Source organism: Notechis scutatus, chromosome 2, assembly GCF_049901735.1.
Source record: "Notechis scutatus isolate UNSWTSFEM ecotype Mainland chromosome 2, rNotScu1.2, whole genome shotgun sequence".
Lineage (NCBI taxonomy): Eukaryota > Metazoa > Chordata > Lepidosauria > Squamata > Elapidae > Notechis > Notechis scutatus.
Window position 1 is genome coordinate 158,446,291 of NC_142010.1, and position 23,680 is coordinate 158,469,970.

A 23,680-nucleotide genomic window follows, 5' to 3' on the forward strand; every position below is an offset into this window, starting at 1 on the left:
TCAATAATGAGTTTTGTGTTAAGTTGAGACATAAGATCACGGCCCCACAGGTTAGTATGTAATGGAAGAACCAAGGGTTGGAGGTAGGCAGTCCCCGAACGGCTGGGGCAGTTTCCAAAGGCCAATCGTCCGGCCACTCAGCCGTTCGGAGGACACCTACATCAGAGACCCGAAAAGACTTTGTTACAGATTGTGAATTGTAACAGAGATGTTAGGAGCATAGAAGCCATCATTTGCCATTCAGAGAAAAGAATATTATGATTATTAGAAATGTTTTCTAACAAGGCTCTAACATAGGGTGACTTAAGGCCATATTTGGCAGTGGCGGATTTGAGTTCTTTCATGAGATCCCATTCCATAGGGACATACTGAGGGGCAGGATTTCCACCACCTGCCGGGGCTTGGAGGACCATAGGAAAACAAGAGAGGTCCTCCGGATCTATTTTTCCTTTAATCAGTGCCTCCTGAAAGGTATTACGAACAGGCAAGGAGGCAGGAGAATCACTGGATTTGATAGGGTTAACATCAGGAATGTGAGGGAGGTTGTAGGGAGGAGGGGGAGGGGGGAAGAAGGGACAGCAGGATACAGAGCAGAAGGTGTGGAAGTTTCTGCTGAAGAAGGCAGGGGATTTTTAGGAGACGGAGAAGGCTGATCCGAAGTCTGATCAAGAATTGGATCAGAGATTGATTCAGAGGGGATTGGGTCAGAGATTGATTCAGAGGGAATTGGATTAGAGATTGATTCAGAGGGGGGGTAAAGAATGTTGATGGCAGTCATAAGAGCTCTCCAGGCATAGAGAATTTTCAGGGGGGCTCGTGGAGGCTCGTGAATGTATTTTCCTATTTTTTCCCAAATAGATTGTTTAAGAGTGCCACTGTCAGACTGTGCTCCTTCTAGATCCCAAGAAAGAAATACTCAGACTCCATGGTGTAGAGCAGAATTTATCTTTTACTGGAAAATGAATGGTAGCAAACAGAATCAATTCCGAAACTAAAATATTGGCGGGTAAAATGCATATACAAAGGGATAGAATTGCTCCCCCCCCCTCCAGAGATCAAATGATTCTTCCAATTAAAACTTCTGAATAGGATCATGTGGTCATCTCTAGGTGATGATGAGGCTACTGTCAGTGACCTTGACATATTTTGATAAAAGTTCGCAGTTGCGCATATAAGAGGACAGAGGTTAGTGAGAAATGGAAAATTACAACAAAGAATCCCCCCTCCCTTTCCTTATCCAGCAAAGGAATGCAAAACACCTCCTGCCTTCTTCCCTTCAAAGATTCCCCCCTCCCACCGTTTCATGACAGCCGAAAGAGAAGTAAAAAGCATAGCAACAAATGAGCCATAATTAGGAGCGGAGATATCTTGATAGGTAGGGATGGATATCTCTTGAGGCTGACATTCGGACCCCCTAGAAGAAGGACATTAGTCCCTGTAAGAGAAAAACAATCATGTATTAACATTGGCATACATTCCTAGGGTTTATCAGGGTATTTGGCATAAAACTTTTTAAGCAAATCAGGGGCCCTAATGTCTTTTCATTAACCCATTCAGCTTGGGAAGGAGGAAAATGTTTCCACGCTACAAGATATTGGACACGACCCTCCATTTCCTAGAATCTAGAATTTCTTTAATCTCGAAATGTTGTTCCCCTCGATTAACAGGGGTGCGGGTGGATCAGACTGGGTCGGCCGCAAAGTACTGGTATGTTCTGGTTTCAACAAACTAACGTGGAAAACAGGATGAATACGACGAAGAGTCTTTGGTAAAGTCAGTTGAACAGTCACCAGATTTACAATCCTCTCAATGGGAAAAGGTCCCACGTACTTAGGACCCAACTTCTTCGACTTCTGAGTAGTCTGCAAATATCTGGTCGAGAGGAAAACTTTATCGCCCACCTTATACATCATCTGTGGGGCTCGCTTTCTGTCAGCAAATTTCTTATGAGATTGGTGTGCCTCGTCCAGAGCTTTACGAACGACCGGCCAATTTTGTTGAAGCTTAGATATCCAATCGTCCAACAATTGGATAGTGGGGTTTTCTCGAGGCAGTTCAGGTATGGGCACAAAATCTTGTCCCGTGGCTACTTTGAAAGGGGTAAATCCCGTACTACTGTGTACAGAATTATTATACGCCACCTCCGCAAAAGGCAGTAAATCCACCCAATTATCTTGCTGATAGTTTATATAACATCTGAGGTACTGTTCTAACACCCGTTTGTCCTCTCACAGGCCCCATTAGTTTGGGGATGATGGGCGGAGCTTAGGCTCTGGGCGGAGCCTATCAATTTCAAGAATTCTCTCCAAAAGTTCGAGGTAAATTGGACCCAATGATTTCGCTGAAGGAATCTTAGAGCAAGGGATGAAATGAGCTTGTTTGGAAAACAAATCAGTCACTACCCAAATGACAGTGTGTCCAACACTCTCGGGTAGATCTACTATAAAGTCCATGGAAATTTCCTTCCAAGGTGCCGTTGGCCTGGCCACATTCTGCAACAAACCTGGTGGTTTACCAGGCGGCCTTTTCGCTGAAGCACAAACTGGACAGCTTGCCACATAAGTCTCAATGTCCTTTTTCAGCGAAGGCCACCAGAACTGTCGTTTCACCAAATGTAGAGTCTTCACAAACCCAAAATGACCAGCCGCTTTAGAATCATGAGTTTGTTGTAAAACTTGGCTTCTCAGGATTTGGGGTACATACAATTTTGCACCTATCCAGGCTAGACCATTTCGAATAGTGCAATTATTCGCATTTGCTAGGAACCACTCATCTGTTTTCAAAGCCTCTTTAAATCGTTCCATCAGGTCAGTGGACAGATCCTTCTCCTGGTCTCTTTTTTGTGCTCTGGTAATTACGGGAGCAGCCAACTGTGTAGTGGGCACGTTTGGTCTTACCACTTCTTTTCGGATACTGTTGTATTGAGGCATTCTAGACAAAGCATCCGCCATAAAAATTTTTCCCCTGGGATATACTTCAACGAGAAATTGAATCGCTTGAAAAACTGAGCCCACCTAACCTGCTTAGGAGATAGCTTTCGAGGAGTCTTTAAAGCTTCCAGATTTTTATGGTCCGTCCATACCTCAAATGGATGTTTCGCTCCTTCCAAAAATTGTCTCCAGGTTAGAAGAGCCCAACGGACTGCAAAAGCTTCCTTCTCCCAGACGGCCCATCTCCTTTCAGTGTCAGTCAATTTACGGGAGGTATAAGCACACGGCTGTAGTGTCCCCTTCTCGTTTAATTGAAGTAGAACCGCCCCACCGCCACATCGCTTGCATCAGCTTGGATCACGAAAGGGGCATCCATGTCGGGGTGTTTCAATACTGGTTCTGCAGCAAAAAGTCTTTTTAGCTTTTCAAATGCGGCTTGGCATTCCATGGACCAGTTCAACGGTTGGCTGGGTTTTGGTTTCGCTTCCCCTTTGTCTTCAGAAGGTTGGTGATGGGCATTGCTATTTTTGCAAAAGACGGGATGAATTGCCGATAGAAGTTGGCAAACCCAAGAAAACTTTGAAGTTGCTTCCGGGTTCTCGGGGGGGCCCATTCCAATACAGCTCGCACTTTCTCTGGATCCATCTCGATGCCCTCGGGAGAGATATGATATCCCAAGTAGTCGATTTTTTCTTGATGGAACTCACACTTGGACAGTTTGGCGTACAGTTTGGCTGCCCTCAGCTTGTGCAACACCGAGCGTACGAGTTTCACATGTTCGTCTTTATTCTCCGTGTAGATGAGAATATCATCAAGGTAGACCAGAACCCCCTTGTATAGATGTTCGTGAAGCACTTGATTTATTCGTGAAGCACTTTGATTTTTTCCGAAGCCAAGGTAGTCCCAGTATTAAAGGCTGTTCCATCCCAGGGGCCACAATAAAGCACAAAATCTCACGGTGAGTTCCCATGGTCATTTCTAAGGGTTCCGTTATAAAGCTTGCCGGGCTACCTCCCGCCACAGATCCATCCAATTGACAGAAAGCTATGGGCGTTTTCAAAGTTCTCAGTCCGATGCCCATGTCTTTAACTACTTTCATGTTAATTACACACCTCGTGCACCCCGAGTCCAACAAGGCCAACATCTCTCCTCGGTCCCGATGTAGGGTCCCTTAACTTTATTGGGATGGTCATGGGCCCCTGGGTAGGACTTACCGAGGCGTCATCCTCCGAATCGGTCTCGTCGAGTAAGGTTGGAGGTCCCAGCTCCTCCCCCGCCGGAAGGGCGACCTCTACAACCTCCCTCGCCTTCAGTCCGGTCTCGCGGGGCTTGGTTGGGGTTTACCGGGCTTCGTCCCTGGACCCTGCGGCTTTGGTGGGACCAACTTGACTCGGCACTCCGCCATCCGATGGCCCTCTCTCCCGCAACGGAAGCAGGCTGTGGTCTTGGCTCTTGCTGCCATCCCTCCTCTTTGGGGAGTGGAGGCCTCTTGGGGGCGTGGGGGTTTAGATTTCTCCAGCCAGGACCCCTTCTGCGTCTGTTTCGAGCCAGATCAATATCCACCTCTTCCGCCAGCAAGTACCACGACTGCAAATCACATGGATCCTTCCGGGAGATGCACATGTGGTATACATCTTCATTTAAGCCGTCTTTGTAGGTTTCCACCAGGGCCTCTTGGGGCCAGCCTCGGAGACAGGAGACCAACTGCCTGAACTCCTGGGTGTAATCTGCCACCGATCTCCCCCCTTGGGTCAAGGTTTTCATTTTGATTCTAGCCCTTCTCTCTGCCAGGGGGTCTTCAAATCTTCTCCTCAATGCAGTCATGAAAACATCGAGGTTTCGCAGTTGGGGGGAGTTATCATTGAACAAAGTCACCACCCAGTCTGCTGCCATCCCTTCCAGGGTCCTGGTGACACATCTCACTTTGGCTGCTTCAGAAATGAACTCCCTTTCAAACTCTGCCATGTAGCTTCCCACTTGCACCAGGAAAAACCCCAAGTCTCTGGGATTTCCTCCAAATTTCACATCTAAGGGAGGCAGGGGGCGCCTTCCAGGAAGCACACCTATTGCTGGGGCTCCCCAGGCGGCCGCGGGTGGCTGCACCGGCGTAGGTTGGGCTAGGGGGGGTGGGGTTGGCTTGACTTCTCCGGGCTGACTTCGCTCCCTCTTCCCCCTCATACCTTTGAGCCGTGCCGGGCTTTTCAGAAGCATCCATAAGGAATCTGCCGCCTTGATCCAGCCTGCATTCCATCTCCTCCCCCTCCTGCCACAGCCGTTCCTTCGCACCTCTTCGTCTTACAGTGATTCTGGGAGGAGGGGGGTCGTCCCGATCTCTCCAACCAACCCCCAACGACCATCTGGGCATCTCAGCTGGGGTTTCTTCCAGAGTCAGGTCGGCCAGTAAATCAGCAGCCGGCATCTCTGGCAGCAATAAAGGCTGCCCCCCCACAGCTCCCTGGTCCTCTTCATCGCTGGCTGGAGACGACATGAGAGGAAGCCCCCTCGGAAGAAAAGTTGCTGTTTTCTCCGGGTGGGTTGATGTATTGGAGTTTCGGAATAATGTCAGACTGTGCTCCTTCTAGATCCCAAGAAAGAAATACTCAGACTCCATGGTGTAGAGCAGAATTTATCTTTTACTGGAAAATGAATGGTAGCAAACAGAATCAATTCCGAAACTAAAATATTGGCGGGTAAAATGCATATACAAAGGGATAGAATTGCTCCCCCTCCAGAGATCAAATGATTCTTCCAATTAAAACTTCTGAATAGGATCATGTGGTCATCTCTAGGTGATGATGAGGCTACTGTCAGTGACCTTGACATATTTTGATAAAAGTTCACAGTTGCGCATATAAGAGGACAGAGGTTAGTGAGAAATGGAAAATTACAACAAAGAATCCCCCCTCCCTTTCCTTATCCAGCAAAGGAATGCAAAACACCTCCTGCCTTCTTCCCTTCGAAGATTCCCCCCTCCCACCGTTTCATGACAGCCGAAAGAGAAGTAAAAAGCATAGCAACAAATGAGCCATAATTAGGAGCGGAGATATCTTGATAGGTAGGGATGGATATCTCTTGAGGCTGACAGCCACCTTCTGGATAAGCGGGGCAATGTTTTTGGAGATAAAGGAGAAAGGAGGTAATATTTTTGCGAGAGAGAGGATAGATAGTAATTCCGTTAGCTTTCTGCAAGTGATTCGCCTTCCTGACTAAGGAGTGAACCTCGTCCAAATGCTTGGACAAAGTCTTGGAAAGTGGGGCGCCCATAGTTACGATGCGCTGGCCGATCTCCGGTGCGTAAGATGGGAGTCAGGGCAGCACACTTCTTCCTGGAAGTCATGCTGTGAAGAATCACGTCGTGAAGGATCACGTCGGGGTCACCAGTTGTGGCTTTTTGCTGCCCACACCCTGGCGACGGCAGGGTCTGAGTTCAGAGCCCTGGGCCTCTCATTGTAAATAAATAAACACACAGACACAATGTTTACTCGGGATGAAGGCCCTGAACAAAGGGCAGGTACCTCCTTTTATTAGGTTGCTTGCAAGCGTCATAGCAGGAACAAGGAAATTTTCCTTATAAGGTAATCTACATAATTATGCTAATGCAAAAACTATACCATTGCTGGGGTCTTATCACCTCCACTCTTAGCCCTGCCCAGTTACTTTCTTTTCCCACATAACTTTCGTTTCTCCAGCCAGTATTTTTCCACACAGTCAGCACTTTATCACATAGCAACATTAGAGCGTCCATCCAGCATTTTTACAAGGTTGACCATTGCAACATTTAGCGTCCATTTATTGTAACAGTTGTACATTGCAACATGTTCCCAGATATTCTCTCTCACATCTGTTATTTCTTTTGGAAATAATCTATCCATAGAAGACACCATTGATGATATTGTAACTTGTAGTTGTATTTGAAGGTTTACCTTGTACTGCAAAAGAGTTTTAAACTATATGCTTACTGGGGGAAAGTTGTCTAGAATCCTTATGAAATGCAGCTTATCATTTTAAGCGGGGGAGTTCTGTCCCTTTGATTAAATGGACAGAAAGGAGGAGGACTTTGTTAAGGCCAATAAGCCTTCTTCCTATCCATATTAACTGGTAATTCTTGGTGGGATGTTAAGGACTATTAAGAAAAGTACCATCCTTTGCAGAGAGTGAAAAGCAAGGGTACTTGATCCCAAAACTGGAAGAAATGTAGTACAGGTATTTGCTACAACCTCCTTCCCTACAGCATTTTGATAGACACACACACTTCTTATAATAGGTAAGCTTTAAAATCAATAGGACAATACAAATAAAGGCAATTACAGGAACAATGGAAGAGGCATATTCTGATCACCGTTTGTAGTCAAGATGAATTATTACCAACAATAAAGGGCTACAATGATTCACAGTATTCAGATACAGCATTTAACAGTCTGGAGTATAAAAAGGAAGGATTGGAAAGGATTACTTGTATGTTTGTGATCAGAAAAAAATGGTCTCTGTGGAGCTCCATCTGAGTGAATTAACCTCAGTGATAGAGGAAATATCCACCAAAGTTGAGGATGCACTGGTATGCGGAAGTGGAAAAGGAAGGAGAGAGATCCAAGGAACAAGAAGGAAGAAAAGAAAGTGATAGGCTTGTACTTTTCTAAACCCAAGATGGTCACAAGTAAAACAAGGCTTGCTCCCCCCCATTCCTACAGTAGTATATAGTGCATCAGAGAATACAGAAATACAGAATTTTCATAACAAAACACAGGAACAATATACGCATCAACCGAAGGAATCTAAATGGTATTTGGACCTAAGAGGGTTTAGGACAATTCATAGTAGCCAAATAGCTGCCATGGTTAACTTGCCATGGCAACAACTGAGCACAGGAGCTGGCAAGTGAACAAGTGGCCAGGGTGTGCGAGGTACAGTGAGAAGATGGACTGCACAGGCATTTGGAGGGAGAGCCAGGTGGGTGAGCAAGTGAGTGGGTGGGCATAGTGCACGGCTAGATAATGGACTTTGCAGGCAGCCGAGGACGAGCCAAGCAAGCGGGTGAGCAGAGCATGCGAGGTGTGGCAAGAGAATGGACCATGCCACTAGCAGAAGTAGCAACAGCAGCCATCACCACCGCCCATCGGCCAGAACAAGTTGGCACAGGGTGCAGGTCAGCACCCCTTTCCCTGGCACATCTGATCTGACCATGGCAATGCCTGTGACACTCATCTCCCTCATTGCCTGCTTCTGCCATCCCTGGCCTCTTCCACACAGAGCCCAGAGAGGGCAGCATCGGGTGCTAGCATTGCCATAGTGATATCAGATGTGCTGAGCAGAGGGAGGGATACTCTGGGCAGTTTCATTGCGGCCTGCACCAGTTTGTGTTGAGCACTGGCTGACCAGCTTGGTGGGTGGGGGGTGGCAGACAGCTGCTGTTGTTACTGCTGCTGGTGGTGTACTCCATCCTCTTACCTCACCCCCCACACACTGCCCACCTGCTTGACCAGCTCCTGCAGGGAGTTGTCCCCAAGGCGAGTTAAACGTGTTGTCCTGAGGTGAGTGGTAGCAGCAAGCTTGTGACGACTAGTTGATTGTGGCAAGTTGGCCACGGCAAGTTGTCCCATTTCAGACCTAAGATCCTCCATATGTCATGCAGAAGACAAGACAGCTGATAACTAGGAAACATCTCTTGCTGCCAATGTCAGATTTTTTTAGGTTCTATTCATATAACAGAATTAAACAGAATTTCAAGTCTCAGTCAGTAACTTAGACCCAGACACCCCAAGTTAAAACTAATACCCTCATAGTTAATCAGCTGGGTCAATTCAATTTTATGGTTTGCATAACATGCTTATTCCCAATAACCGAGTTAAAAATACCATGTGAATTAGAGCCTTTCCAGCTCTATAATTTAATTACTTCGTACTTCTGGCTTCTGATTTCTTTTAAAATAGTTTTCTGTTAATATACTAACATTTTATTTCTGAATGTGATCCTGAGAATGTAGAATCCATATTGCTATTTGTTGGAACTTTTTCAATGAATAGATATTTTATTTACAGAAAATACTGAGTAATAAGCAGTTTGCTTATAAACAGGCTGATTGCTCCTATAACATGATTTGAGGTAGGGAATTGAATCCAGTCCAAGCTCAAATTTAGGCTTAACATGCATACTGGTCTTCTCTTCGAGAATCCCTGTTGTTATATGGACCTTGCCTCCTTGAAGTAAGTATTGGAAGTTTCTGCTTCCACCAACTATTTTCTCGAGGGCACTTCACTTGGCAACCCCCACCCCAAATCTGCATGAGAGTATTCTTACTACCTGTATTGCTTTACTGACAGTAAAAAAAGCAAATGTGAAAAAAATGAAACAATTTCTGTGATGCAACTTTTTGACTCTAAATTTTATAGGCACATGACTAAGGTTTTATTTATTTATTTGATTTGATTTGATTTGTCAATTGCTTACAAAGTAATAGATATAAGTATAAACATGAGTAAGAATACAGGAAATAGGTACAAATAAATGGGGACAATAGGACAGGGACGGTAGGCACGATGGTGCACTTATGCATGCCCCTTACAGACCTCTTAGGAATGGGGTAAAGTCAATAGTGGTTAGTTTGAAGTTAAAGGAGTGGGGGTTAGAGGATGTAACAACAGAGCAACAGAGTCAGGTAGTGCATTCCAGGCATTGACCACTATGTTGCCGAAGTCGTACTTTCTGCAATCAAGTTTGAAGCGGTTTACATTGAGTTTGTATCTGTTGTGTGCTCTTGTATTGTTGTGGTTGAAGCTGAAGTAGTCATTGACTGGTAGGACATTGTAGCAGATAATTTTGTGTGCTACGCTAGGTGGCGTAGTTCAAGGTTGTCCAAGCCCAAAATCTCAAGCCTGGTGATAGGGTATTCTGTTGCGAGCAGAGGAGCGTTGTACTCTTCTCGTGAAATACTTCTGGACTCGCTCAATTGTATTAATGTCTGATATGCAGTGCGGATTCCAGACTGATGAGCTGTATTCGAGTATCGGTCAGGCAAATGTTTTGTATGCTCTAGTTAGAAATTCGATATTTCCGGAGGAGAAGCTTCGTAAGATTAGATTTACAACCCTTAATGCCTTTTTGGCAATGCTGTTACAGTGAGCTCTGGCACTTAGGTCATTTGATATGAGAACTTTTCTTTTTTCTAACGGGGGTACTCCCGTCTGCCAAAATACACGTTCCAGAATCTGGACTCGATTACCTGCGACCCGGAAGAGACTTTAGGGCCAAAATTCCCTTCCCCCTTGGGCTCGGCAGGGGGATGCGAGCGAGCGGTCGCCCCGTGACGTCACTAGGGCGCGCTCCTAACGAACGACCAGGTTTCGCGAGAGGCGGCTTCCCTGATTATGAAGCAGGGATGAATGGTTCGGAGCGCGGCCCAGCCCCAGGTGAGGAGGATGGTGGGGAGCCCGAGGAAGAAGGGGAAGAGGAGGAAGAAGAGGTCGCTGCTGGGGATGTGGATGCCGAGACTGCGCCGGGTGGGCGGAAGGTTCGTGGTGGGCGGAAAGCCCGGGGTAGGCCGCGCCTCACCGAGTCTGACCGGGTACGACGACGCCTCGAATCCCGCAAGAAATACGACGAGCGGCGAGTCTACCTGGGCGAGTCTCACGGCTCGTGGGTGGACCTGAGGCAGCGCAGTGGCTGGAGTGACGCCAAGCTGGCGGCTTATTTACTGGAACTGGAACGAGAACAGCGGGCCGGGCGCCGCGGGTGAGAGTCGGCAGCAGGGGCTGAGGGAGGAGATGGCTAGACGGTTAATGCGAAGGTGGGGAGGGGGGGTAAGGGGAGAAGAATTCAGCCGCATGCGCCCCGGAGGCCTCCCGAGGGCCAAGTGCAAAGCAGGCCAAAGGTATGAAGGGTTCTCCAAAAACACGAACGGAGAGAGAGAGAGACAGGCAGACACGAGGCCTTTCTCTGCGCGTGGGGATGGGCGGTTTTGCCAGCAGTAAAACTGCCTGACGTTTTGGAGATCAGCGTAGGCGCGATTTCCAGTTAGTCCTCCGCTCCCTGGGTATTCGGGAAAATGTCACTCTGGATTTCAAGGCATTTGACAAAAGGAGGATGAGATGGTTAATTCTACAAATAGGCATCTTATGTCATCTTGTCATTTAGAAATGGGTAGTTGGAAACAGGCCTGGCAGACTAGACTAGAACCATTCTATTTTTTCCCCCATTATCATCAGGGAGGTACTTATATGGCTGTTTTCAAATGTAGTAATATAATTTGACTGTCCTGTTTGAATATTGCATCCTCCATAACTATTCATCCTCACTATATTTGTGCAGCCAGTAATTATTTATCAAATCTTTTAAAACATTTCCTAAAAATGTTTAGTCATATGCTTAGTTTAGTTAGTAATGCATGCATGTATTCTCTGATAATATATATAGGTCTGAAAACTATGAAATTTGGAGACTAATCCATGTTACTATGCAAGATGACTTGGAAATTATACCAGATCAAGTAATAGTGGATAACTGTTCTTGATAGACTCTTCGTTTGCTCATTGGCTGTATTTTCTCTAACTGACAAACTAAGAGCACCTTTGAATTCTGTTTTGAGTTGTTTGTTGCTCTGATAGAGGCTGTTAGAAAAGAGAGTGCTGATTATTAGGGTATGAACTAGGCATCTTCATAAGCACAATTTCCTTATTTCTTATCATTATTTTCCTCTCTGTGAATGACAGTCTTATTGAAATATTATATTAGAAGAAGTTTTTCAAAGGCTTTTAGTACCTCCTTTGGCTGAGACTTTCCTTTGGCAAACAAGTCCTAGCATTCTGGAGATCTACATGCATACCATGATATGGTACCATCTTTACTTGCAGAAAACCATGGGAGCAGATCCCTTATGAACCACAGCAAAAGAAAAGTAAGTGTAATCTATGCATTCATATGTCAGATTTTATTCTACTCTAAAATGCAGACAATCAACTGCTATCAGTTTTTAAATTTAAAAAAACATTAAAAAGCTGAATGCCACAAATTATAAAGAAATCAAGAAGAAAGTCTGGAATGAATTTACAGTGATACATAAATTGACAGTAGGTCTTTACAAAGTAAATCTTAGTAAATTTGATTGAACATATATAATTATTAGCATAAATCCCTGGTATAAGAATCTTCACTTATCGATGTAATGATTTCAGAAATATTTGTGCAAATTTATTGTAGCTGCCTAATTCCAAAGACTTCTAATTTTCACTTGTCTCCTATTAGTTTAAAATTCTCCCATCTATAGCCCAATCTGGTTTATTGGTTTTGTTGCATGTAATGTTCTCTATGTTTTGTTTGTTTAATATTTGCAGCTAAAAATCAGTTAATTTTTTTCTTGACTATAATCACCTTTACACCTATCAAAAAGAATCAAGACATCAAAGGGCATATTATAACTTATAACTTTGTTTATTGATTATACTACATTTGACCACAATAAATAACACTGAAACTGTTCAACATTCATTACAGTTTAATTTCATATAAGTGGTTCAATTATTTTTAACACTAAAAAAGCCAAAATGTATATACTGAAAAAAATCTTCATATTCTCATAATATATCGTTATTGACTTCCTGGAATTGCATTGCTTTGTTTTTTAAAGTATCAATAGAGATTAAAATCATTTATAGCTCTTATATTGACACAATTTAAACATTAAGTACTTATTTAAGTTAGCTATTTGGTTTTTTTAAAAAATTGTTCTCTTTGTATTGACATGAGCATTAAAGCACCAATTCCCAACCGTTGGCGCTTGGTGGCCTGGCATGAGAAGGGGAACTTGGCCGTGTGAGCAGGGAGGGCGTGCATGCACACACTCACAGCTCAGTCTGTGTGAACAGCAGGGCGGGGTGCTCACACATGTACACACAGCTCAACTTGTTCATGCTGTTCCACTGATCTTGTGAGTTAAGCTGCGTGCACATGTGCCAGCCCGCTGCCTTTAATCCCATTGAATTAAATTGTTATAATCACTAGAACCAGCATTTTTCTTTATTCATTTACAAATGTTTTGATTTCTGCTGTAAGACATTTCCAAATCTTGTGAGTTAACTAGATGTGGGAGAGATAGATACTGGTCCCTGTATAATTTTCAGGGCTGAACATAGCCAATTAGGTCAATTTATTGCCTAAGCTAAAGCAATTGTTTGTAAGACTTAACTGATGTCCAAAATTAGACAGAATGGATAAAGGACTGCATTTTCTAAAAGGAGAAGAAATACATAGTGTTGAACCTAAATATCAACACCATTCTTACAAAACCTGCAGCCTGCAAAGTACTTCTCTCTCATAAAGAATAATGTACAAACTATCTTAGAAAGTAGTCAAGTGCTGTAAATATTCAGCATGGTGTAGTGACTAGAAATGTGTAGTTGCTATTGTGATGCTAAGGCATTCTATGACTTTGTATTATTCCAAAGTGCTGAAGTTGCGAAGGAAAGTATGGACTATAACTTCATGTATGTATGCCTTCTGATGAAATGCAAAATGCTACCCTTTATTGTCATTAATTATAAAGAACATTATGAACATTGAGGTGTGCCATATTTACAGTTTTGCTGTCCTAAAATGGGTCTGTTTTCTTTTTTTACATTCTATTTGGCTGAAAATTGAAATTCATTTGGTTAGTTGTTTTCTTAAATATAGAAATAACATAAAATTACATAATATATAAAGACAGATGGATTTCATCATTAGCTTTCAGAGAGAGCATACCATCTGTTCCAAGTTTCTCAAATGCTTTTTTTTTGCTTTGTTTTGTTTTTTGCTTCCCATCCTTACCATGTCCCAAGGAAGAAGGCGAAATGTGAACTGCCTGAAGAACACAGTCATCTGGTATGAAGATCACAGGAATCGCTGCCCTTATGAGCCTCATCTCTCTGAGCTGGATCCCAACTTTGGGATGTACACCACAGCTGTGTGGCAATGTGAAGCAGGGCACCGCTATTTCCAGGACTTACACTCCCCACTTAAACCACTCAGTGATTCTGAAAATGAATGTGACAGTGGTAAGAGTGGATGTTAAAACTCCAACCTGACTTTTTTTTTTTTTTTTGCAGTTAATATGTAGCAAATATTTCTATGTAGCTTTCGCAAATCATATAGCTAGCTGCTTTCTGAATTATTCTTTAATGCAGCTGAGCTTGGAAATCAGACAAGGTGGGATAACTTTGGAAATGTGTGAACACATTTACTTTAGGGCAGTTGGAGATGTCCCAACAGAACATTAATTAAAAGAAATTCATTTCTGAAATAAATAACATCATGGATAGTCCAGAATTCCTAAAGTTTATTAGCATATGTTAGTTTTCAGTTATTTTCCTTTCAGATTGAATATTGTAAGGTAAGATATCTTTAAATATTTATATTAAAATTATGTAATATTGCACCATTTTAACCAGTGTTTTTTCATAATTTTCCCCAGATCTGTCATTTCTGATAGTTTGTGACAAATAATATATGTTATTTTAAAAAAGATTTAAATGATTTTTAAATGCCACATTAGAACATTTCCTAGCACATTAGAACATTTCCTAGTGCCAACCAGAAAATAATTTTCCAGACTTGATATTTACAATCACTGATTATATAGCATGCTGTTTTTCCAACAAGTATTCTTGGCTAGTTGATTTGTCTGTCTGATACTACGTACTATAGACTGCAGAATACCATTCAGAAAATACTGTTGTTTATGTTCATTTATATAGAGGTTGAGGAAGTACAATGGAGAGAGAACAATAAATAACTCTTAATCTCTTCTCAGTAAAATCTGTTTTGGATATGCTTATTCTCTGCACAATGGTGGAAGACAGAAGGCAACAATATGCACTTTTGGCCTTATTAACTGATCTAAAATTCTTAAATGATTGTGAAGAGGAGGCCTTTTTAAATGGAGGCAAATAGAGCAATCATTCAGCAGGTGTTTAGATATCCTAATTTATCTATTTTGAATAGTGTAGAAACCTGGATAAAGCTAGGAATGATAAGGAGGTTAAGTATCTGGCTGTAAGGTTTGTCTGTGTTCCTAAGAAATTATCTACTAATTTTCTGATCCTTGTTGAAATTTGTAGTTGCCAATGGCACTGAAGCTGGAAGCTCTGAGTCTTCAGAAGAGAACTCTAGCTCTGAGACAGAGGAACAGCTCGAGAATCAGAAAGACAAACCCCAGGTTCGACAACCCTCAGCAAATACAGAAGGAGAAAATACCAGTGGCCTCATCACACAAGATGGCATTCATATTCCATTTGAGAACTTACGAGAAGAACAGGGTGCTAGCATGTGCCACAATCCATCCCTCAATGGACCAGAGACAATGGAAGCTGTGGTATGCATGCCAGTGCCCATGCAGATGGGTTCAGGTCACGGAACACTGTTTGAAAACGTTTCACAAGAGACACTTGGAGAAGTAGTAGCTAGCTGCCCTGTGCAAGATATGATGCAAGGTTCACAGGTGATCATCATTACTGGACCTGGTTATGATTCTCTCACAGCAGAGGGAATCCAGCTGAATGTCACCAGCACAGGAGAAGAGCTGCCTTGTGCTATGATTGAGGATGTAGCACCTTATACTCAAGAAGAGCCTGAGAATGGAGAGCAAAGTAGCACGGAAAATATGGAATACATCAAAACCAAAAAAGGTAGTTTCTACCATCCACCTTGGCTGCCTATTCTCAAATGACCAGGTATCTAGCTTTAAAATGTGTAGGTTTAATTCACTGTTGTAAGTATAAGAGCAGCATTTTTGCTATAGAGCAGGGGTCCCCAACCTGTGGGCCACGGCACACTACTGCATCGTAGGCTAAATGCCAGTGGGCCTTGTGAGTGGCCGGCCAATGCGTGCACCTCTGCAGGCATGCAAAGTTCCACTTAGGCGAGCCTCATCGCAGATGTCGCGGCCAACTTGCACAAACCTCATCATGGGCTCTCATGGCCCCACTTGCAAAAACATCGCATGCACGCATGCACTTGCCTCTCCCACAAAATCCCCCCCCCCCCGGCCAACCCAGAAAAGTTGGAGAACTCTGCTATAGAGGAAGGAATGCAGGAGCCTACAGCTCTGCTTTAAAATTCAGAAGGGGTAGGAGGAATCCCAGTCTACAAATTGTTGCATGCAAATTTACCTGCAACATCTGTGAAGAAGTTGCATTCCTCTGAGGGACTAAGACACAGATCTGTTCTATACTTTTTCACTCATCTTGCAATAACTCATTTTGTGATTCTTTTTGTGTGTCATGCCACAACAGTTGAACTACAAATAATATCAGCAATTGCTTATAAAGTCTGTAATAGAGAAAATCAAGAATTGGAGGGTTTGCCTCTATTTAATATTGTTGCAAGGATAATGTTAATTTTAAAATATTTGATATCTTCATATTTGGGACATGAAAATGTATATTTTGAGTGTGTGTGCATATTTTTAATCTCAATATTTATGGGTTTTTCATTTTTTGATAGCACTTGTTAGTTTTATGTGCAAATCTGGCTTTATATGAAAGTCATGTAAAGAAATGATGCAAACTTCTTTTTGGAGTGATGTATGTTCGACATTGCCTTCTGTTTCTTTCCATGGAGGCTTTCTGGTTTATCTTCAATAAGCTGCTTATTTAGTTTGCCGTTTCTCCCCCAATCACTTGCACAATATTTTAGGAAAGAATACATTTCAAAAGTGATTGATTTTTCGCAAATATCCTTTTATAACTTGAGATAGAGAATGTCAGCATTTAGAATTACAATTTTGCTTTCTGATTGATGGCAGAAAAAAAGGCATTCTTTAAACTCAAAAAAGAAGGGCATCCTCCTCCAACAGAAATAGAAACATCCTGTGACTCAAAACCAGCCCATGAGAGCAGAGGGCAGGAACCAAAGCCTGAACCTGAGGAGGAGATGGAAGGAAACAACATGTCATCCATTATTTATGAGATTCCAAAGGAGCCTGAAAAGTGAGTGAACAGCAGAAAGAGATGCGGCCATCTAGATCTCTATATTTAGGGAAGCAATTGGGTGCTACTCCTTGGAACAATAGGAAATGTTTATTATGTGTTTTATAGAGTAATTTGTCCAACTTTTGAAGATTCTGGTTATTTTTCCGCAATTGCTACCAAGTGGTAAACATCAATACCCCTGATCAGTTGCACCTGTAAAAGGGACCAAGGGGAAATACAGAAAATTATACAACCATTCAGATTAATGTTTATGGCAGACGTATTGTAGTAATAGTAATCTATGCAAAAGTAGATAGGCTTGTGGAGGAGCAAATATTGCTGAAGATGAATCAGCATGGTTCTGCAAATCTAGATTTTCTGTTGGGCGCCTCCCCCCGGCTGCTCAGTGTAAGAAAAAATACTGGAATAATTGGGTCTTAGCCTGGTCCAGCATGGTATTTGTGATAATCTAAACCAGAGAAATGTAATTAATTTTTGTTGGATCAAAGTTCAGTAACTGTTAAGTGGTTAACAAAACATTTGGCAGAATTTAGTGCTAGTTTCGGGAAGTATCTTAGACTTTCAGAAATGAGTGTCTCAGGTTTTTTTCCCCAGTCTTCTCTGCAGCCCTTAAACTGGTATTCTTAAGATTCTCTATAATTTCTGTTTATTGTGATGCAATGGTGAAGCTTTTTTTTTTAGTCTTTGGTTTTTTTTTCATAAAGCACAATACAATAGTTTTGTGACATTGAAGTAGATTTATGGATAATGTATAGCAGTTTTCCTTTGAATAATTTTTCTTCTCCTCTTAGGAGGCGGCGGAGCAAAAGAGGTCATGTCATAGATGCAGATGGCATGTTGGAGATGTTCCACTGTCCTTATGAAGGATGCACCCAAGTCTATGTAGCACTTAGTAGCTTCCAGGTATAGTTCCTTTGACCTGATAGATTGATTAAATTTATGGTGCTAGAGTAAAAGAACTATTGGTCTTAATTTGACACTAAATTATATTCTATGCAGGGGAGTCAGGCAAAATATCAGAATTAATAGAGCTACTTTTTTTGTAGTGGATCTAATAACCTTTGGTATGTTCAAGCAGAATTTAGACAGCCTTCTGCTAGGGATTCTTTAATTTGGATTCCTGCATAGAACATTGGGTTAGACTCCAGGGTCTAAATGGTCTAATTAAACCCTAAGATAACTTTTCATGCAACCAAGGCATATTATATATAATTTTGTCCATGTTTGTCTTTTAAAGTCAAATATGTTGAAGGACAGGTAGTAACGTACTCCAATTACTATAGATTTGTGTGCTTGTGAAGAAGTATAATTTTCTGGTTTGTACAATAAAGCAAGGGTTCCGAACCCCTAGTACGTGGACCGCCACCGGGCCACAGCATGTCAGAAACTGGTCCGTGAAAACAAGCGAAGCCCTGTCTGTGGGATGCAGGCAAAACCTCTCTCCACAGAACTGGTTCCTGGTACCCAAAAGGTTGGGAGCCGTTGCTGTAGAGGAACAATATTGATCTCATTTCTTTCTATCCTCAGAATCATGTTAATCTTGTTCATCGGAAAGGAAAAACAAAAGTGTGCTCACACCCAGGTTGTGGCAAAAAGTTTTACCTGTCTAATCATCTCCGAAGGCACATGATAATCCATTCAGGTATATTGTCACCTCTAAGTTTTGCTATTTATGATACGTCTTCATCACCTCGGAGGCTCCATGTTTTCCCAAAAATAAGACCCAGCCTGATTTTTAAGCATGTGCCTAATATAAGTCCTATTCCCAAAATAAGCCCTAGTGAAGATTGTCATTAGCATGGGGGTAGGGAATGGGCGTGGTCAGCACTGGAGGCTGTGAGGGTGCGGGGGCCGACATAGCCTGCGCAGTGCAGGTGAGTTGATTACTTGTACAAGCAGCAGGCGGGGGTGGGGAGGCAGGCAATTCAGACGGGCTGTGGGAAAGATGAGAGTCGGTGGGCCAGAGCAGTTGAAGGCAGAGGTTGGGGGAAGGCAGGCGATCTGGACGGGCTGTGGGAAACCAAGAGTCATTGGGTCAGAGCAGACGGGCGGCCTCAGGAAGCTTGTCTTTGCACAGCAGTCGGAGGCAGAGGCATGGGGTGTGGGGAAGGCAGGTGGTCTCTATGCTCTTTATGGGCTGCTGGCAAGCTGAGAGGTGTAGAGATGAGCCTCCTGCAGCCGGCCACCCACTCTGGCCCATTGCCTCTCAGTTTGCCTGTGTGGCATGTCTGGATTGCGTGCCTTCCCCTCACATCTCTGCCTCCATCTGCTGCTTAGACAGGTAATCAACTCACCTGCGCTACACACGCTGCGTAGCCCCAGGGGTCTGCAACCTTAAGCACTCAGAGCCATTTGGACCCATTTCCCACAAAACAAAACCGTTTTCAAGATTCTCTCAATTCAGTGTAGAAAAGGAAATTTCATTACCATCCGTTGTTCTGTTCCCTTTGTATTTTTATTGATTCCTAGAAGTTGTGTAGAACCAAACTATTCTGACTTTTCTTTTGGGTACAAGTCGGTAAAAAGTCATGAAACATTATTTCTATAGAGGACAACTGTAGCAAGACTATGTGCTCAAAAAATGGAAAGGCTAGCTCTACTCTCAGTGAAGGAATAGTTGGTAAAGATGATCAAATTTTCTGAGATGGTTAAATTAATTTCTCTGACTTGAGAAAAAAACTCTACATTTATGGTTGACTGGAAATCCTCTATAGATTTTTTGCACAAAACAAAATGCATTTTTGATAGTGGTTTTGCAATTAGAAAAAAAACCTGGATAATAGAAAAGAGTGGAGTTTTTTTTATAATCATAGTATTGTATTCATTTCATCTTTGATTCGGGATGGGTTGGCAGTCCTGGAGCTGGTGCCAAATTTGGGGGTCCTCCTAGACTTGTGGTTCCAGCTTGAGGAGCAGGTGGCAGCCATGGCCTTTGCACAAATTCATCTGGTGTGCTGATTGTGGCCTTTCCTGGACTGGGAGGTCCTTTGGTCATTCATGCCCTGGTCACTGTTTGGATTACTGCAGTGTGGATTATATGGGGCTGCTTTTGAAGACCACCTGGAAGCAACAACAATTCCAGAATGAGGTGTTGCACTCGGCGAAGGGTGTTCCTAGGTTTGCCCTGGGTGCAATTCAGGGTGCTGATTAACATCTTTAAAAGCCTCTCTGTCATAGGGACATATATAATCTTTATTACTGATGTTGTTTTAAACCTTGATTGGGAGCCACTCAGAAATTGGTATAAGGTGGGCAGTTACATAAAATGTTTTAGATAAATAAATCATAGTAACAGATTATTCTTTCTATTTGCTCTTTTACTTTTTTCTCCTTTCTATTGTGCTTTTGCTCTATTAATTTGTGTTAATTTTTATGCTCTATGAAACTTTTAATAAAAAGCTTATTAAATCTAGTTTTCTTTGAATATTGAATTTATGGACCAATGGGATTGGAACTCTCTTTTTATTATTTTTATCTAAGTTTAAAGCAATATTATATTCCTTTAAGTGGTGCATGGTGTCTTAAGGTTTAATTTGATTAAATTAATGGCAGTGCTGCTCATTCAAGCAAGTTATTTCGGGAGATGTCTCTAGATCTAATCTATTTTCTTTGGGACAGAGAATGTCCCTATGTTAGCTATTGATGGGTTTTGCTGTTCATTTTTTTTATTCCTGTATCTTCCCAGGAGTCCGTGAATTTACCTGTGAAACTTGTGGAAAATCCTTCAAGCGGAAGAACCATCTGGAAGTTCATCGTCGAACACATACTGGAGAGACCCCTCTCCAGTGAGTGACCTGGGGCATGACAAGAAAGACTGGGCTGAGCCACCCTCCAACATGAGAGCAACAGGGCGAGGTCTTTGGAGCCTGCTTGCTTTGCCTTCTTTGTGCAAGTTGGCCAGGACTCAATCTGGCTGATCATATCTAACCATTTTTTAAAAAAAGTTTTGTAATTATGCAATTATTAATTTCAATTGTACTAAGAAAAGCTACTTTCAGTACTTGATAGGAAAAGTAGATTAATTGAAATACATACTCTGCTTGATTATGGTAGTAGATGCTGAATAGTTTGTTGGTAGTGATTGGGGCTGTGGATGCTTTCCTGGTTTCTAGATTGGAGTATAAAGGAATGACGACTCTTTCTCTCCACAGGTGTGAGATTTGTGGCTATCAATGCCGTCAGAGGTCTTCTCTCAACTGGCATATGAAGAAGCATACTTCAGAAGTCCAATACAACTTTACTTGCGAGTACTGTGACAAACGGTTTGAGAAGCTGGACAGTGTCAAGTTCCACAAACTAAAGAGCCACCCAGACCATAAGGCTGCCTGACCCTGATCATGAGTCACTTTAATTATTGTTCCTCCAAATAACTAAACCAGTTGAGGGCGTATCTTACATAGTCACAGCTGAAAACATGGTATGTGCTACCCACAGCACAAGGGCCTATTCTTCTGGTTAGGATGATACGGAGTAGTTTTTTTAAGACCGGATGATGACTGACAAAAACTTTTAAGTTTGATATGCAAGTGTGCTCAGGGTGTCGGACAGCATAAAGTTAAAACATCTTATGACTGGAGATTATGGTGTTAAACTGACCTGTTTTTCAAGGGGAAAAAACAACGGAAGTAATGTCAAGAATGATTTTATCCAATTAAAGTATCGGTACTTTGCTATCCACTGGCAGCACCTTCTACATTTTAGCCACCTGATACTTGATCTGAAGGAGGAGTGCAGTATGAAAGGTCTAGTTGCATATCATTTAACTATGGAGAGACTACTTCCAATGTATAGTTGCAGGTTAGTTCAAGTGAATGTTTTATATCTATTGACAACAGTGAAAGAAAATTATTGGTTGATATGCATTAATTCAATTTCCTTGAAATAGTTGGTTGAACATTGTCATAAGCCTAAGCATGGTTCTGTTTCAGGAACTATTTTCCCTTTTAACACTCAGGGCTATTGCATTTGAAGACAATCCAGAGTTGGCATTTATCCCTGTTTTCTTGAAATATTGGTGTTTTATAAAGCACAGATTCCTATACTGGGTAGACTTGGATTCCAGCTGTAAGTTACTTTATTATTCTGGTTATCTGTGGCCATCCTCTATAGTATGCTATATTCATAATCTTGTTTGCAAATAAGAAATTTCTAAAATTTAATGCCATCAGCGTATTTTTATTATACTATTAAAAAAACATGGCTTTTGTCTTTAAAATGCCATTCAATCCTTAGGTCTAAGTTAAAAAAATATTAAATGTGAAAATTGATGGAGATTTTTTTTCTATAGCTGAAATTGACATGGCTCTGTGAGAACACTCATAACTAGGTGTGTGTCATTTCTTCACCACTACCACCACTCCTAAAAAATCATCTTTTTGAAGAACCTGTTTATATGGAATTGTCAGCAGACAAAATAGCTTAGTTGGGTCAGAATTTTGTGGGGCCCCTCCATTCTGGGATGGAGGAGTAGGAAGAGCTCCTTTATGTTAGTTTAGATAGTTCTACTTTTAGAGATTATTTTGTGTGGCTGTTCTTGCCATGTTCCTCAAAGATGTATAAGCCATTGGTGAACTGAATTTAAAACTTGCCAAACTTTTGCTTCCTGTTTTCTGAACTTACAGGTGCTAAAATGGACGGACCTTCCAGATACTGCATTCCAGCTCCCCATTATGTCTTAGTAACCATTGTTGCTCTTGGTGAAGGATCAAGGCAATGTGGAGGCAGCTCCAGATATTTCTTATCATTTTGAGAGAGAAGCTGGCTAAATGAAATTAGCTTGTCGTCTTGCACATTTTTTTCCTTAGCCCAGGCAAGGATCACCCTAAAATCCAAATAGAACCAGATCAGAGTGGAAAGGCAAGTCTGGAGAGATTCTTAAAGAAGCACAATAGTGTGTTCACAGACAAATCAAGGACCAAAGAATGATGAGCTCACTGTGCTTCTGAAGAGGCCAGCCACAGCTGCTGGTGAAACATCAGGTCAGCAGAAAACTAGATCACAGCCATTCAGCCTGAAAGTTCATCACTCCTTGATTAATGCTAGCTGTGAAAGCCTATCACCAGTAAAATGGGGGTCATTATTTTTATTGAATACATGATCAGCATTGGAATACCCAGTAGGAAAAAGAATTATATCCTTGAACAGATGAGAAGCACCCTGGAGAAAGGAGACTCAATACACAATGGAATTTGGTGATTTTGAACCCTCTGTCAAGGTTCCAACTGATGAGCCCAACCAAGCCAGCAAGTCAAGACAATCAGATCTCTTTAAGCATAACTTCATTGAGTACATCATTTCGGCACGCATGAAGCAAACCCAGCTCTAGCTAGTTCCCAGTTTTTGGCTAATTAAAGAATGAATTCTTTCCTTCCCACCTTTGACCAGGTCACATTGTCCAGTTAATTGTTTTGGTCTCTATGGCCACTCCTTCAAGCTACTGCAAAACGTCTGTTGAGATTACCTTGGTTTCCATGGGATGATTTGTTTGGGCTAACATTCCAAACCTTCCCCCCCCAATAGTCTGTGGCAAACTCTGAAATGAAAAGACAGCAACAGCAGGGCACACTTTGAAGTTGACAGTCAGACCCCCTAGAAAGTCAGCACCTCGAAAATAAGCACACGGTTATTTCAGGGGTTCCTTGGCTTCTGGGGATATTTCTCGTGAAATTTCTGTACTGATCTATCTACTCTCATGTTCTGTGCTTTTATCCATTGGATTCTGAAATTGGGTACCTGGACTAGGTATTGGAGTTTTCCCTTGTATAGTCTGGAAGCCAGAATCTGTTTAACCTTGTA

General features: G+C 42.3%; 1 protein-coding gene across 4 annotated transcripts; it reads left to right on the plus strand.

Moving 5' to 3' along the window:
• Positions 1 to 10,223: 10,223 nt before the first annotated feature.
• Positions 10,224 to 23,256, plus strand: ZNF653 (zinc finger protein 653). 4 transcript variants are annotated; one of them, XR_015747894.1, is made up of 10 exons: positions 10,233 to 10,655; positions 11,774 to 11,817; positions 13,736 to 13,951; positions 15,014 to 15,580; positions 16,699 to 16,882; positions 17,677 to 17,788; positions 18,413 to 18,527; positions 20,571 to 20,670; positions 21,037 to 21,682; positions 22,507 to 23,256. XR_015747894.1 is itself a non-coding variant. In XM_026679601.2 (9 exons), the coding sequence occupies exons 1-9, from the start codon at positions 10,303 to 10,305 to the stop codon at positions 21,212 to 21,214; spliced, it is 1,869 nt and encodes a 622-aa protein (XP_026535386.1). In that variant the 5' UTR covers positions 10,233 to 10,302; the 3' UTR covers positions 21,215 to 22,064. The 4 variants fall into 4 exon arrangements, 1 of the variants encoding a protein (XP_026535386.1); XR_015747895.1 differs by lacking the exon at positions 10,233 to 10,655 and adding an exon at positions 10,704 to 10,794; XR_003371991.2 differs by lacking the exon at positions 22,507 to 23,256 and having other exon boundaries at positions 10,224 to 10,655; positions 20,571 to 20,740; positions 21,037 to 22,064.
• The last annotated feature ends 424 nt before the right edge of the window (positions 23,257 to 23,680 follow it).